This window comes from Ambystoma mexicanum, chromosome 13 (genome assembly GCF_040938575.1).
Source record: "Ambystoma mexicanum isolate Mex_15411 chromosome 13, UKY_AmexF1_1, whole genome shotgun sequence".
Classification (NCBI taxonomy): Eukaryota; Metazoa; Chordata; class Amphibia; order Caudata; family Ambystomatidae; genus Ambystoma; species Ambystoma mexicanum.
In genome coordinates this window covers 373,177,478-373,192,100 of record NC_090938.1, presented here as the reverse complement: position 1 = coordinate 373,192,100, position 14,623 = coordinate 373,177,478, and the positions used below count along the sequence as shown (strand labels likewise).

Genomic DNA, 14,623 nt, shown 5'->3' with positions numbered 1-14,623 from the left:
GCTTCCATCGTCATCTTCTGCATTTGTAAATTACACTGTATTCTTGTACTCTAGTAAACCTAGTAGTATGTTCCTATCCTATCACCTCCTTATTTGTCATTCATGTATGCACTAAGAAATGCCTATTGACCGTTTGAACTTTGTACATGTCTGTAACACGCACTGTCCTAAGAAATGCATATTCATTGTTAAGAATTGATTTTCCCCAGGGAAATTTGGACCTGTATGTAACCTTACACCCTTAAGATACGCGGCCAGGTGTGCAATACAAATAAATACAAACAAGTGACTAAAAGTAGTAACAAAGTCGCAACACACAAGGAAACAATGCTTCCCAGCACTGACAGTCTGAATGACATGTCAGTTTCCCCATAAAAGATGAGTAAGAGACAGTGCATTGAAGCTTAAGGGTTCATTGCACTGTAAAAAGTACAGGTTAAGATCAAAAATTAAAGCAAAAGGTTTGAGGGTCGATAAAAATGGAAGGAAAAGTGCAGAAAAAAGAAATCTTTCATAACAGCGATCTCTCTGTGGTTGCTGGAAGGGGTTGCACAGACGTCTCTAGTCTTTCTGATTTTCTGTCCAGTGGTCGAATTCTCTTCTGCCTCAGGATCCTCACCTTTAAACAGGAATTCACACTCATCCTCTGCAAACTATCAGTGCAGTTTACAGAAAGGAGCAGGTGGCTGTCCAATCGGGACAGCCAACCTCAAGTGGGAACAATGGTGACCCTTCTGTGCCTAACAGCAGCTGTGGAGTCAGCCTGCGATTAACATTTTGCACAGAAGTCAGCATAACACGTCCACTGCCACCAGCCATAAGTGTATGCTTATCACTGAAGCAGAAATGCTACAGGAGCAGTGAGAAAGGGGATTCAGGGTAAGCCCCTCAGTCCCCCACATACCAGTGTGTGCTGGTCTCACAAAAGGAAAAGCTAAGAAGGATATAAAGTATCCCCCTCCCCCAAAACCATAACAGTAGTTCTTAAGGAAAATAAAAGCATGTAAAAAAGGAGAGGCCAGCAACATGGCACAAAAGGGCTGTGGGCTGCAAAAGTGAAACGTATGCCTTTAAAAAGTATAGAAGAAAGCAAGATTCCATAAAACAAAGTAAAAACAAAATGAACAGGTTTCCCATGGTCCGGTCAAAAAGAATAAAATGAGCAGAAGAAGGGTCCCCATTGTTCAGAACAAGAAAAAGGTCCAGAAGCCCAGCAAAAAATGCTGGGGGTCTCATAGGTAGAAGGGATTTGGTATAACAATGAAAAATCTCCCCAACCCTATCCTCCTGGCCTAGTACTTCTACACCAGCCTCTCCCAGTCTTAACCTTCTTAGCCAAACACAAACTCCCTTACCTTGCTGTTGAGTGACTCCATGTCGAGATCCGCTTTCTTGGCCCATTTTTGCCAGAAGTTTGGGTCATCCAATGCAATATCCGTCCTGTTCTCTGATGCAACAAAGCTTGCCTGAAGCACAAAGAAAAAACATTAAAGAACTATGTAAGGAGTACTTTGTTGTACACAGCTTATAGACGCAATTGGCTCCCAGAACTTTAAGCCACTTTCTGAAGTATCAGAATAGGAGGGAAAAGTCCCTTCAATGTAAAACATTGGCTGCCTCTACAACCGAAGCAGCCTAGGGAATACATCAGTGTCTAAGGAATTAGCCGGTAAGAACTGCATAACCACGTTTCTCTATCAACAGCATGATACAAAAACTATTTGGCCAAAATAGAGGAAAGAGATTTGCTTAACCGTGTATTTGTTACCAGAAAGTAGTGCACAACTGCGGTGTGAAATAAAGATGGGGGGAAACTCTGCAGGTTGTTCAGTGCAGCAGAGATACTATGGGTAATGTGAGGCAAGCATGGCATCAAGGAGAGACAGACTCAAAAGTAACAGCTTGAAAACCTTTTTTGTCAAACTTCGTGGGGTTGGTGCAATGCCTACCAGACCCTGACTTTAAGGGGGTTGTTCCCGCGACAGATGCATCTAAGGGCCACCGATATCCTCAAGTGCAAAAACAAAATTATTCTGTGTCCACACCTATGCTTCCACTCACTCTTAGACAAATGTGATTGGGGTTTTCATAAAGGAAATATGGTGGCTAAAAACAACAAAATATATATAAACCACAGCTGGTTTCAGATAGCCTTACCAATAGGTGTAGTTCTGGCAGTTTAAAAAAAAAAAGTTAAACTCAAAAGGATTGTCCTCGGAACCTACCACATAGGCCTGCTACAGCAAGTCAATACATTTCAGAATGTCTCTGGTTCTCTTGGGATTCCCTTCCCCAAGCTTGAATTCCAACAAAAAGATACAGTTTCTGTTAGGCCTCTCAGGGTTCCCTTCCCCAAGCCTAAGCCCCTTCTGGTCTTTAAACAAAAAGTTCTCCTCAGGGTGCACCTTTCAATATATAGTTATTTCATGGGGTAATGTCAGAGAATTTTGAGAACGCCAGGCTCTCGGGCTCCTCCCAGGCGCAACCACTGACATCTAGGCAATCTCCTTATTCTCTGCACCTTTCTTCTGGCACCTTTTTCCCTTCTGTGCCCCTTTCACTCTGATCTTTTCCACTTCACTGTGCTTCTTGAATTCCTTTTCCTGTTGTGCTCTCTTGCACCCTCTTTTCCCATTCCTGTGCTTCTTGCACACTCCGTTTTGGTTTCGGGTCGCTTGCACCCCTTTTCAGGTCACTCGCCCCATCTTTTTGCTTTGTTTCTTTTGGACTTTCCTGTTTGAGGTTGTTTGCACCCTTTTTCTCCACTTTTGGGTCATTCGCACAGGCTCTTTACATTCTTTCTATCGCTTTGGTTTACATGCTGCTAGCGCATATTCCTTCGCTTTGCTTACTTGCTTTCAATCAATCATCGAGCCACTTGGCCGCTCCCACTGCTTCTGCTCCAGTCACTCGCACGCTACTGAGTTTCTCCCTAATTCGAGAGACTCATCCAAGTAGCACATCGCTGGCAAGCAGTTCTACAGGGTCTTGGATTAAGGTCAGGGTCTTACCACGTGCCCCACAGACACCCCTGGGACAAGCACATGTCCCAGGTGAACAAGCACTGTCCTGGAGACCTCCAACCCCTGCAATTTTTCCCCAATCCAGCTCCTTGGATACATGGCTCCCTCGCCACGCTGCAGCCCCTGACTGACACCTGTCCAGCGTTTCGGCATCCCGCACTCCACCAGATCTTCAGAACTCCTGTCTGGAGCCTTCTGCTCCTTGGCCTCTGATAGGAAAGATTTTCATATCAGTGATAAAACTTCCTGATCTTGGTCAACCTCAGAACTTTTTGCTGGACTGGTAGATTATTTTTCCCTATAACACAGTGAGCGGGAAGAAAGGATCTTTGGATCGCTTTTACATTTTATTAGGTGAGACCAGCACCCCCACCTTATGTGGGGTGCTGGGTAGATACTGGGTATCCAGTTTCTCATTTTAAATAGAATATTTTTTACAAGGACAAACTTAGCTTTAATGGCTGGAGGTAGTTAACCTTTTTATTATTCTGTGCACTTTAGTGTTGCAATTTAGTTTACAAAAAAAACTTTACACAACATTAATCTAAAAGAAAATTCACATGCATCAATTTATACATCTCATACACAATAAAAGGAACATTTCAAACCAATAACGTTCAATCGTATTTAAAACGAGAACAAGGGACAGATTTTCACCCCACATTAGTCTACCACAAGATCTCCTTTGAATTGTCCGAGGATAAAATATCCCCGTCCTTAAGCAATGGAACTCAACCTAAACAAGGTTAGGGAGTGGTAATCCATAATCCAATGGTTTACCGCTTCCATACTGCTGGTTAAATCACAAAAGCGACAAGCCAAGGATGGCTCATCTCCTTTAGTGGCGGTGACACAATATTTGATCAGTTCTTTGGACTTAATTTGGTTCAACCTAAAACACAAGTATGTTGTGTGTGCCCTTTTACATGCAAAACATTTGAGGTATTTAGGAAGGTTAGCAAACCTTCTGGGGATCATGGCATATTCCCGATAGGAAGAATATAGACCCACAGATTGCAAAGTCAGTCTCCAGTCATCCCTGAACATTTTATTTTACCACTTCAGGATTTCACTCAATTCCAACTCAGATGACCCAATTCGATCCAACATAGTGCACATCACACTCCTAAACGCAATAACAGATGTGACTGAGGATTGTACTAGTATATGCTGAAAATCCTCAAAAAGAAGGTTGTGTGGTGGGGACAGCATCTTCTGAAAGATTGACCGCTGTTTCCACTGGAATCTGGCATTAAGTGAGATCAAATTAAAGACTCATGGCGGATAATTGCTTTGGGGATAGAACTGCAAAACCCCAACACCTTTTTCAAGAGCATGCCCTGTATGGAATCCAGGGAAGGGCCAAGAGTTGGAGATGCAATATCCAGAGCATACAATAAGTTTGGATGTTGCATGGCTGTTTGGCTGCGTTTCTGCATAAAAGCCCGAAATTGGAAGCTGAAGAGGTAGTCAACCACTGGAACTGAAACCGAAGCGGATGATGAAGAAAGCACGGCCGAGACGATTTCCAGCGACCGGAGAGCCTGCTGTGTAACGGGAGCCTGCTATTACCCTTCCTTCCAATCGACCTGGGGACTCCCGAAAACGCCAACCGTAACCCAGAGCCTGGCGAGATCCACAAGACTAAAGAAGACATGCATTTTGAGCAATCACACATCGTACTGCGACCTTGCAGGGCTGCAATACCCTGAGACCTCGAGCCATTGTGCGGTGCAGAGTCTTCCAAAATCGGAATCTTGCTGAAACTTTGTGGGCATCCTGCTGGACCCCCAGAGACGTGAAACATGCCCGAAAGGTCCCCTCATCAGAGTGCTGGACCTTGCAAATGACGAGAATATGGCTGATGAAAGGACGCCAAATCCACAGAACTGAATCCAGCCAAGAGGAAACTCTAGCCTGGAGCCTTTTCCTGTGATCCCTGCTGAAAAAGTCCTTCCAAAGTCCTGTCTTTTCGTGTACTTGACAAAGGAATCCATCGGCCAAGTATTTTTGCTGCAGATCCTGAAGTCTTCCTGCTGCAACTCTTCTTCTGTGCTGTGGTACTGTGTTGGCTGGGGTATTTTAGCTACCTTGAGCCTTTGCGATTTCTGGATAGCGTTGGTGTTTTCTGTCATTGGTAGGCCACTCATCCAGTACACCCATGCCCATTGTGGAATTCTCCTAGGGTATCTTATCTGAAGTTCCTGAACCCACAACTAACTTCAAAATGAAATACTTGTTAGAACAGTCTACCTCTGGAACTCTGACTACGCCCGCAACTGAACCGTATTTCACCCTGCCTACAGCTGGAACCTAGACCACTAGGGTTCCTCTACTGCCTGAGTGAACTTATGCTATAGAATAAGGGAAGGACTGGATAAGTAGTGTTTTTATAATATATATATATATATATATATATATATATATATATATATATGGGATACATAACTCACCGTAATCTTATTTCTGATACTTGTATCTGCTTAGATTCACATGCTGTGCATAGACCGACATCTAGTGGAAGCTGCAGAGTATTACAGTTTGTTTTTCGAAACTCGAAAATGGGCGTCGACACAGGGCATGCCAGTAATACTAGCCCTAGTGTGACGTCCACTGTACCCATGATCCCTCACATGTCTAGGACACTCAGATTGTATTTTTTCTGACATGAGGCAGCATGAGGAGTAGCGGGAGTACAGATTATTCAAGCAGATAGATAGAAAGATAAGACTACAAGCATCCATGCGTCTTCTCTCAGAGGGGAGGAAGGGTAGGTCTCATGTGAGCATCAGAAATAGGATTACGGTGAGTAATGTATCCCTTCTGAGGCTTGTGGAATCTGCTTAGATCACATGCTGTGCATAGATTAGCGAGCAGTGTTAGAAGAAGGCGGTGGGATGTGAGAAGGAACATGAGCAAATAAATGTCATAGAACCACTTGTCCCACTTGAGTATCTGTTTTGGAAAGGGTGTCAATGCAGTAGTGCTGAGTAAAAGTGTGAATAGAGCTCCAGGGACCTGCTTTGCAAATGGTGTCAAGAGGTACATTTGCAATAAAAGCCAGAGTGGCCCCAATGCCTCTAGTAGAGTGGGCTCTTGGCGTAAAAGGCAGTTTTTTCAGGAAGGGAGTAACACAGCTGGATACAGTTTATAATCCACTTAGAGATAGCACCTTTAGAGACACGATCTCCCTCTATGCCTGTAGCTACGGACACAAACAGTTGGTCTGTTTTCCTCAGCGGTCTGGTTTGGTTTACATAGTATAGGACCGCCCTACGCACATCTAGGGTGTGTAGTTTCACCTCAGCCAAGCTTTGTGGGTCTTGGAAGAAAGCCGGAAGCTTGATGGACTGGTTCACGTTGAATTTGGAAATAAACTTAGGTGAGAACCTAGGGTGTGTTCGTAAAACCAGTTTATATTTATGGACAGTAAAGACAGGATCTGCACTGACAGAGCCTGAATTTCACTGGCCCTTCTTATAGACGTAATGGCTACCAAGAAGGCAGTTTTATGTGTCAGGTGTTTGAGACTGCTCTTATGCATGGGCTCGAAGGGAGGGCCCATGAGTTTAGCAAGCACCACATTAAGGTCCCACCCTGGTGGTGGGTTAGAAATTGGAGGGTGAAGGCTCTTTACTCCTTCCATAAAGGCTTTAACCACTGGTACTTTCCACCACGATACTTTGTTATGCGAGGTGGTGTACGCTGACAGAACTGCCAGGTGTACCTTCAGTGAATTAAATACCAATCCTGCGTCCAGCAGGTGGAGCATGTAGGCAACTATAGTGGAAGGAGTGCAATCAACTGGGCTGATGTGCTTATTCTGGCACCAGATAACAAATCTTTTCCATTTGTCCAAGTAGCAATAACTCGTGTTTGGCTTCCTAGATTATTTTAGGATATCCATACATCTCTGAGGTAAATTGAGATGTCCAAACTCTATGACCTCAGGAGCCATGCTGCCAGGTTCATTGAGTTCGGTTGAGGATGTATTGTCTGACGTTGGTGCTGGGACAGTAGGTTGTACCAGCAAGGGAGCTTGATGGGTTCGCACACCTTAGTATGCTTAAGTGTGGGAACCACGGTTGCCTCGCCCACATGGGAGCAACTAGGGCGAGCGTCATCGATTCCCTGTGCATCTTGTTGACCACCTTCCTGATGAGGGGGGTTGGTGGAAAAGCGTACGCAAACATCCCTGACCAGTTCATCCACAGGGCGTTCCCCTGGGAGTCTGGTTGGGGGAACCTGGATGCGAATCCTGGGCACTGTCTGTTTTCGCTTGTGGCCAATAGGTCTATAGTGGGGAAACCCCACTGAGAGAAGAGATCTTCTGTGATTTCTCTGTGTAGACACCATTCGTGTTGTTGTGGGAGGGGATCCCTGCTCAAAGCGTCCGCCAGAGAATGGAGATCCCCTGGAACATGTTGAGATGACAGGTAGATGTTCCGTCTGAGTGCCCATATCCAAATGTTCTGGGCAAGCTTGGACAGATTTGGCGAACGAGTCCCTCCTTGCTTGTTCAGGTAAAACATTGCTGTTGTGCTGTCTGTTAGGATCTGCACTGACAGTTTTAACAGGTAGGGCTCGGACGCTTGAAGAGCTCTGAATACTGCCAGAAGCTCTATCAGATTGATATGATTCTTGGCCAGAGACCCTGAGCTGTGTGGTGGTGAAGGTGTGCTCCCCACCCTGACAGGGATGTGTCTGTTGTGACTACAGCCTGTATATCAGGATCGTAAAAGGGTTTCCCCTTTGACAGGTTTTCTCTTGTCCACCAGTGAAGACTTCGTTCAAGTGTTGGCGAAACGACCACTAGATCGTCCCACTGACCACTTGCCTGAGACCACTGTTTCGCCAACCATTCTTGCATGGGACGCATGCGCAGGCGCGCGTAGGGGACCAGGTAAATGCAGGACGCCATCATGCCCAACAAGCGCATCGCTTTGCACACCGTTACCTGGCGACCGGCCTGATATAGCGGAATTTGCAGCATTAGATTCCGAATTCTTTCCTCTGATGGAAAGGCCAACCCTTCTTGTGTGTTTAAGACAGCTTCTAGGAACTGTTTGGAGGTGCTTGGCACCAGACTTGACTTTTTCTCGTTTGTGGAGAAACTCAATTCGAAGAGGAGGTCGATAGTTCTTTGAATATTTGATCTGCAAATTACTGTGGTCTCCCCCATGAAGAGCCAGTCGTCCAGGTAAGGGTACACTGGGATTGCCTCCCTGCGTAAGTGTGCCGCCGCCCCCGCCAGTACCTTGGTGAATACCCTTGGAGCCGAGGCTATACCGAAGGGCAGTACCTTGAACTGGTAGTGCTGACTGTCCAGCTTGAAGCGCAAGAATCTTCTGTGCGCTGGGAACATGGAAATATGAAAATAGGCATCTTTCATGTCCAATGTTGCCATGTAATCCCCCTTTTTTAGGAGGGGGATTACCTCTTGGAGAGTAGTCATGTGAAACTTTTGGGGCTTGAGATACTTGTTTGCAGGCCGTTAGTCCAATACTGGATGCATTGTCAAATCTTTTTTTGGCACAAGGAAGTAAGTTGAATAAATACCCTTGTTTACCTGGTGTCCCGGGACGAGTTCTATCACGTCCTTTGCTAGAAGATTGGCAATTTCTTCGAGGAGGATCTTCTGGTGGTCTAATGAATGTACTTTTTGACGTGGAGGGTGGTTTCGGGGACGCTCTAAAAGTTCTATGCAGTATCCTGCGGACACTGGACAGCACCCATCTGTCGGATGTGATCCCTTCCCAAGCTTGGGTGAAGATGGTAATGAGTCCACCTACTGGGGATGCGTGAGAAGGGACCCTGAACGGAATGTCACTGTTTTGCGGGAGGCGTGCCGCCGCTGCCTCTATTGGGGCTGCCTCTACCCTTACCACGTTCCCTCTTGTTACCCCTGCCATAACCTTGGATAGACTGCTGGTTGTTATTCCATGGTGTACCCTGGGAATAGTTGGAGCCTCTTTGTGAGTTTTGCCACGTGGGCGACGAAAATTGCTATTCCCTCTTTTATTAGGGGGAATGTTAGTTAACTGGCCCAGGGATTTGAGAGTCTCGTATTCATCTTTCGCCTTACCAAACAGTAGAAAGTGCTCCACCAGTTTGTCTATTAAAGATGCATGTATCTCGGGTTTAAACCCAGATTGTCTTAACCAACCATGTCTTTTGATAACAGTGCTCCCTGCTATCAGTCTGCCGGCGTTATCCGCGGCATCAAAGGTTGCCTTAAGGATGCAACCGGACACAGCTCTTCCCCTCCGACGCAACCTGCGCCAATTGGCTTTTTAAAGGTTCGGGGCGGAGTCAATGAGCGCCGCAACTTCTTCCCACTGATGGCAGTTGTAACTCGCCAGTAGGGTGGTGGCGTTGGCAATCCTTGCCTGGTAGGCGGAAGTGGAGGCTACCTTCCTTCCCAAACGATACATCTTCTTGCTCTCCTTGTCGGGAGGAGCTTCAGACGATAAGGGTGTTTCCACCCTCTTTCGGGTATTAGTCACTACCAGGGAGTCCGGCTTCAGTTGCCCCGTTATGTAGAGTGAGTCTGATTGGGCCGCCCTGAACAGTTTTTCAATCCTGGGGTTTACTGCCATGGTGAGATTGGGATTGAGAAGGGAAGGGTCTATTCTCCTTTGTATTGACTTGAGAATAGGGATGGCCTGGGCAACAGGTCTCTTCTCTCCCACTAGTTCCTCTGCAAAGTCCCTCTCCTCCTGTGCTCCCTGCGTATCTATGCGGAAGTGTTCAGCCGCTCTAGATAAAACCTCATTTAAGAGAGGTTGGTTTTCGACAGGAGAGTCGGTAACCAGAGGTTCCTTGTCTACTGGGGAGTCTACTCTGTAGACTTCTGCGTTATCTTCTTCCTCCTCTTGGGCCTCGTCATCCCCATAGTAATCCATTCCAGTATGGACGTCCAATGTGGCCAATTCTGGATCCTCGTTAAATGATGGATCCTCATCATATTGAGAGTATGGCTGAACGTGGTAAAGGTCAGAAGACCTACTTTGCGTTGGCGCCTCAACTCGAGGTTTTTTTACCAGGGGGTTGCGGGTCCTTAGATCCTGAGGGGGTTGCCCCATGAGAGGTATAGGCGAAGAAGTGTTGCGGATTTTTGGCATAGAAGTCTGCTAGGGATGACATTCTAGACATAACTGTCTATATCCTCACTTGACCATTCTTTAGAGCTGGGGGTTACCCTCTCCTGGGAGTGTTTCCCTGCTATATCCTGACTGAACCTATGGCCTTGTGCAGGGGTCTTGGATATCCTTTCAGAAGATTGTGACTTGTCCTTATGTGTCTGTGGTGCAGATGAAGGCTGAGAATGCTTTTTCTGCTGTTTTTCCCCCCTCCCTGTGACTGGAAGAGTGCTTCCCCGGTGTTTTCACCTTTTCGGAGCTCTTCGACGTCTGGTCTCGAGATTCGGGGGTAGTGTCCCATTACTTAGCAAGTGGAGGTCTGGGCACGGGAGCAGCCGTTACGCGGTCAGCTGACGCCGACTCCTGGAGTGCGGCCTGGGGATGGTGGTCGTCTTAGTCTCCCGACGATCGAACCTCTGTTACTTTAGGGAGCGAGGCACTCTTGGCAACAGTGGATGGTTGCCTGGTGTCATGCGGCGATCTTGATCGAGAACGCCCAGAGGACACAGATTCGGTGGACCGTTCTCTGCGTGCCTCTGAGAACTTGACACGCGCGGCGAGTCTCGGTTGGACTTCAAGTGCTTAGTGGATGTGTTGTGGGTAGCGCTTGTGTCGCCGGGGGTGTTCCCCATTGCTGCCCTGCCAGACAACCTTCCGAGGTCGGGTACTTGCGCTTGGCTTTCTCTCGACCTCACGTTGCCCTTGCCGTCCGATAAGATGGCGTTGCTGCCATCACTGAAGGCGCCCTCCGCTTCCATGGCCTCTCGTTGCCTGGCGTAGTAGGCCCAATGTTTGATCGAACGGTCCTTTAGAGTCTTCGGTATACTCGCTCTGCAATTCGCCTGGGGGTGGTCCCTTGGCAAGCAGAGGTTACAGGTAGCGTGTCTGTCAACACAAGGGTACTTGCGATTGCACTTAGGGCAAAATTGGAAAGGGGTACCCTCCATACGCACCCTGTGGCAGCGGGCTCCCAAGTCCATCGTGCAGCTTTTGACGGTTGTTTTCTTCTCCGGGCCGGTGTCGAGTGTCGAACTTTGGTGACTCGACGTTGGGATGTAGAAAACAGGGAAATATGATTTTTTGCAAAATGATGGCTAAGGCCAGGGAACACCACGGGATGCTTCCGACCAGTATGGAGGAAAAAAACAATCTGAGGGTCCTAGACACGTGAGGGATCATGGGTACATGTAACGCTCACCTGATTCCCGCAGAGGCGCCGGTCTTGACTGGGTGAATGCCGTATCTTCAAAGGTGATGTGTAACACACGGTTGGCTCTTTGGGCTGGACCTCTGTGCACTGTATGTCTGACTCGAAGAGTAAGATGTCTGCAGATAGAAAATATGGGATTAATGAACTGGGGTTATTGGGTGCCTCTCTCCTCTTCCCTTTCTCTTCTCCTGTAGAACCCCAAAGGTTAACACCCTCACCTTAGGTAAATGAACGCCGAGCTCTCAATCTGCCTCGGGGCAGGGTGCCGTAACCAGTTTCTTCACTGAATAAGGGTGCAGGCCTCTTGACCTCAGAGGACTGCTGTCCGTCGTTAACTGCACGAACGGTAAGTTCTGGGCACTTCAAATGTCAAAAGTCTTTTGTAATGATATCTCTTGTTTTGCAGGGTTCCGGCGATGGCGGGCTGATGAGAGTTGAGGATCGAACCCGCGTGAGGAATAGAAGCGCCTGGAAGCACGTAAGTAAGCGCTTGTAGCCTGCTTCACGATGCGCACTAACTGTCCCTTTTATCTTGCAGGTACAAGTTCGGAGCTTTAGAGAAGCTGAAGGGTGCTGGAATACCCACTGGATTCGGCGTGGGAAGGAGTAATGGCACGTGAGTAATAAAGTTGCCCAATGTCTTTAAACGCACCTTCTTTTGTCTTTCAGATGCGGGATGCAGCGCCGAAGGCCTCCGGAGCGTGCGAAGAGCTGGTAAGCTTTTGTCTTTCAGATGCCGGAATGCAGTGCGAAGACCTCCGGAGCATGCGAAGAGTAGGTAAGCCTTTGTCTTTCAGATGCCGGAATGCAGCGCGAGGCGTTGGTGACAGCCGATGGACCAGGTAAGAGATGCGCTGCCACTGAAGACCGTAGTGCTAACCTGTTCTTTCTTTGTCTTTACAGGTGCTGCTGAAGACTGGATTCCAGGATGGTAAGCCTTTGTTCCCTTAGGCCCAGGATCAGAAGCAGAAGACACGATGAGCGTTCTGCTGCAGAGAATGCAGAATAACGCAAAGCTCCTGCCCCAACCTGCTCCTGCCCCACCCAACAGGAAAAGTAGTCCCAAACAGAAGAGGATCAGGGGTTCAACTGGCAGGTAAGTAAGCAGCATGGTCTGCTGCAGGTAAGTCCACCCAAGCATTATGAGCCCGGCGCTTCCAGCGCTGGGACTGGGCATCTTTATGAGCCTGGTGCCACTGGCGCCAGGACAGGGTCCAAAAGGTCCCAATTGGGACTGGCTGGCACTCGGAACCGGGGTTATGGGTCTGCTTCCAAGGGAGTCGGGCATGTCCTGATCTTTTGGAAGCAGAGATCATGACAGTACAGTGGACGTCACACTAGGGATAGTATTACTGGCACGCCCTGTGTCGACGCCCATTTTCGAGTTTCGAAAAACAAACTAATACTCTGCAGCCTCCACTAGATGTCGGCCTATGCACAGCATGTGATCTAAGCAGATTCCACAAGCCTCAGATATATATATATCTATCTATATATATATATATATCTATATATATATATATATATATATATATATATATATATAGATATATAGATATATGATACATTACTCACCGTAATCGTATTTCTGATGCTTATATCTGCTTAGATTCACATGCTGTGCATAGGCCGACATCTAGTGGAAGCTGCGGAGTATTACAGTTTGTTTTTCGAAACTCGAAAATGGGCATCGACACAGGGCGTGCCAGTAATACTATCCCTAGTGTGACGTCCACTGTACCCAAGATCCCTCACGCATCTAGGATGCTCAGATTGTATTTTTTTTTTCTGACATGAGGTAGCATGAGGAGTAGCGGGAGTACAGATAATCCAAGCAGATGGACAGAAAGGTAAGACTACAAGCAATCATGCGCCTTCTCTCGGAGGGGAGGAAGGGTGGGTCGCATGTGAATCTAAGCAGATACAAGCATCAGAAATACGATTACGGTGAGTAATGTATCCCTTCTGAGGCTTGTGGAATCTGCTTAGATCACATGCTGTGCATGGATTAGCGAGCAGTACCAGAAGAAGGAGGTGGGATGTGAGAAGGGTCATGAGCAAATAAGTGTCTTAGAACCGCTTGTCCCACTTGTGTATCTGCCTTGGAATGGGTGTCAATGCAGTAATGCTGAGTAAAAATGTGAATAGAGCTCCAAGTAGCTGCTTTGCAAATGGTGTCAAGGGGTACATTCGCAATGAAAGCCAGAGTGGCCCCAATGCCTCTAGTAGAGTGGGCCCTTGGCGTAAAAGGCAGAGTCTTTTCAGAGAGTGAGTAACACAGCTGGATACAGTTAATAATCCACTTCGAGATGGCACCTTTTGAGACGCGATCCCCCTCTCTGTCTGTAGCTACGGACGGAGACAAACAGTTGATCTGTTTTCCTTAGCGGTCTTGTTTTATTTACATAGTAGAGGACCGCCCTACGCACATCTAGGGTGTGTAGTTTCACCTCAGCCGAGCTTTGCGGGTTCTGGAAGAAAGCCGGAAGCTCGATGGACTGGTTTACATGGAATTTTGGTATAAATTTAGGTGAGAACCTAGGGTGTGTGCGTAAAACCAGTTTGTCTTTATGGATAGTAAAGAAGGGATCCTGCACTGACAGAGCCTGAATTTCACTGACCCTTCTTATAAAACGGCCTTCTTAGTAGCTATTACTTATATAAGTCAGGTGTTTGAGACTGCTTTTATGCATGGGTTCGAAAGGGGGGCCCATGAGCTTCGCTAGCACCACATTAAGGTCCCACCCTGATGGTGGGTTTGAAATAGGAGGGTGAAGTCTCTTTACTCCTTCCATGAAGGCTTTAACTACTGGTACTTTCCACCACGACACCTTGCTATCGGAAGTGGTGTAAGCCGAGAGGGCTGCAGGTGTACTTTCAGTGAGTTAAAAACCAATCCTGCATCTAGCAGGTGGAGCATGTATGTAACAATAGTGGAAGGAGTGCAATCAACTGGGTTGATTTGTCTACTCTGGCACCAGATAACGAACCTCTTCCACTTGTCAAAGTAACAGTGCCTTGTGTTTGGTTTCCTAGATTCCTTTAGGATGTCCATACACCTCTGTGGCAAATTGAGATGTCCAAACTCTATGACCTCAGGAGCCATGCTGCCAGGTTCATTGAGTTGGGTTGCTGGTGCACTGTTTGACCTTGGTGCTGGGACAGTAGGTTGTACCAGGCTGGAAGTTTGATGGGCTCGCACACCGCCATCCTGCGTAGGTGTGGGAACCACGGTTGTCTTGTCCACA

General features: G+C 47.2%; 1 protein-coding gene across 8 annotated transcripts in view; it reads right to left on the bottom strand.

Annotated features, from left to right (window-relative positions):
* CHD8 (chromodomain helicase DNA binding protein 8) overlaps positions 1 to 14,623 on the bottom strand; it is a 1,687,145-nt gene that overhangs the window by 826,760 nt on the left and 845,762 nt on the right. For all 8 annotated transcript variants that reach the window (XM_069633907.1, XM_069633913.1, XM_069633911.1 and 5 more), the window contains exon 20: positions 1,356 to 1,466. In XM_069633907.1, coding sequence (XP_069490008.1) covers positions 1,356 to 1,466 — 111 coding nt within the window. The remainder of the gene's footprint in view (positions 1 to 1,355; positions 1,467 to 14,623) is intronic.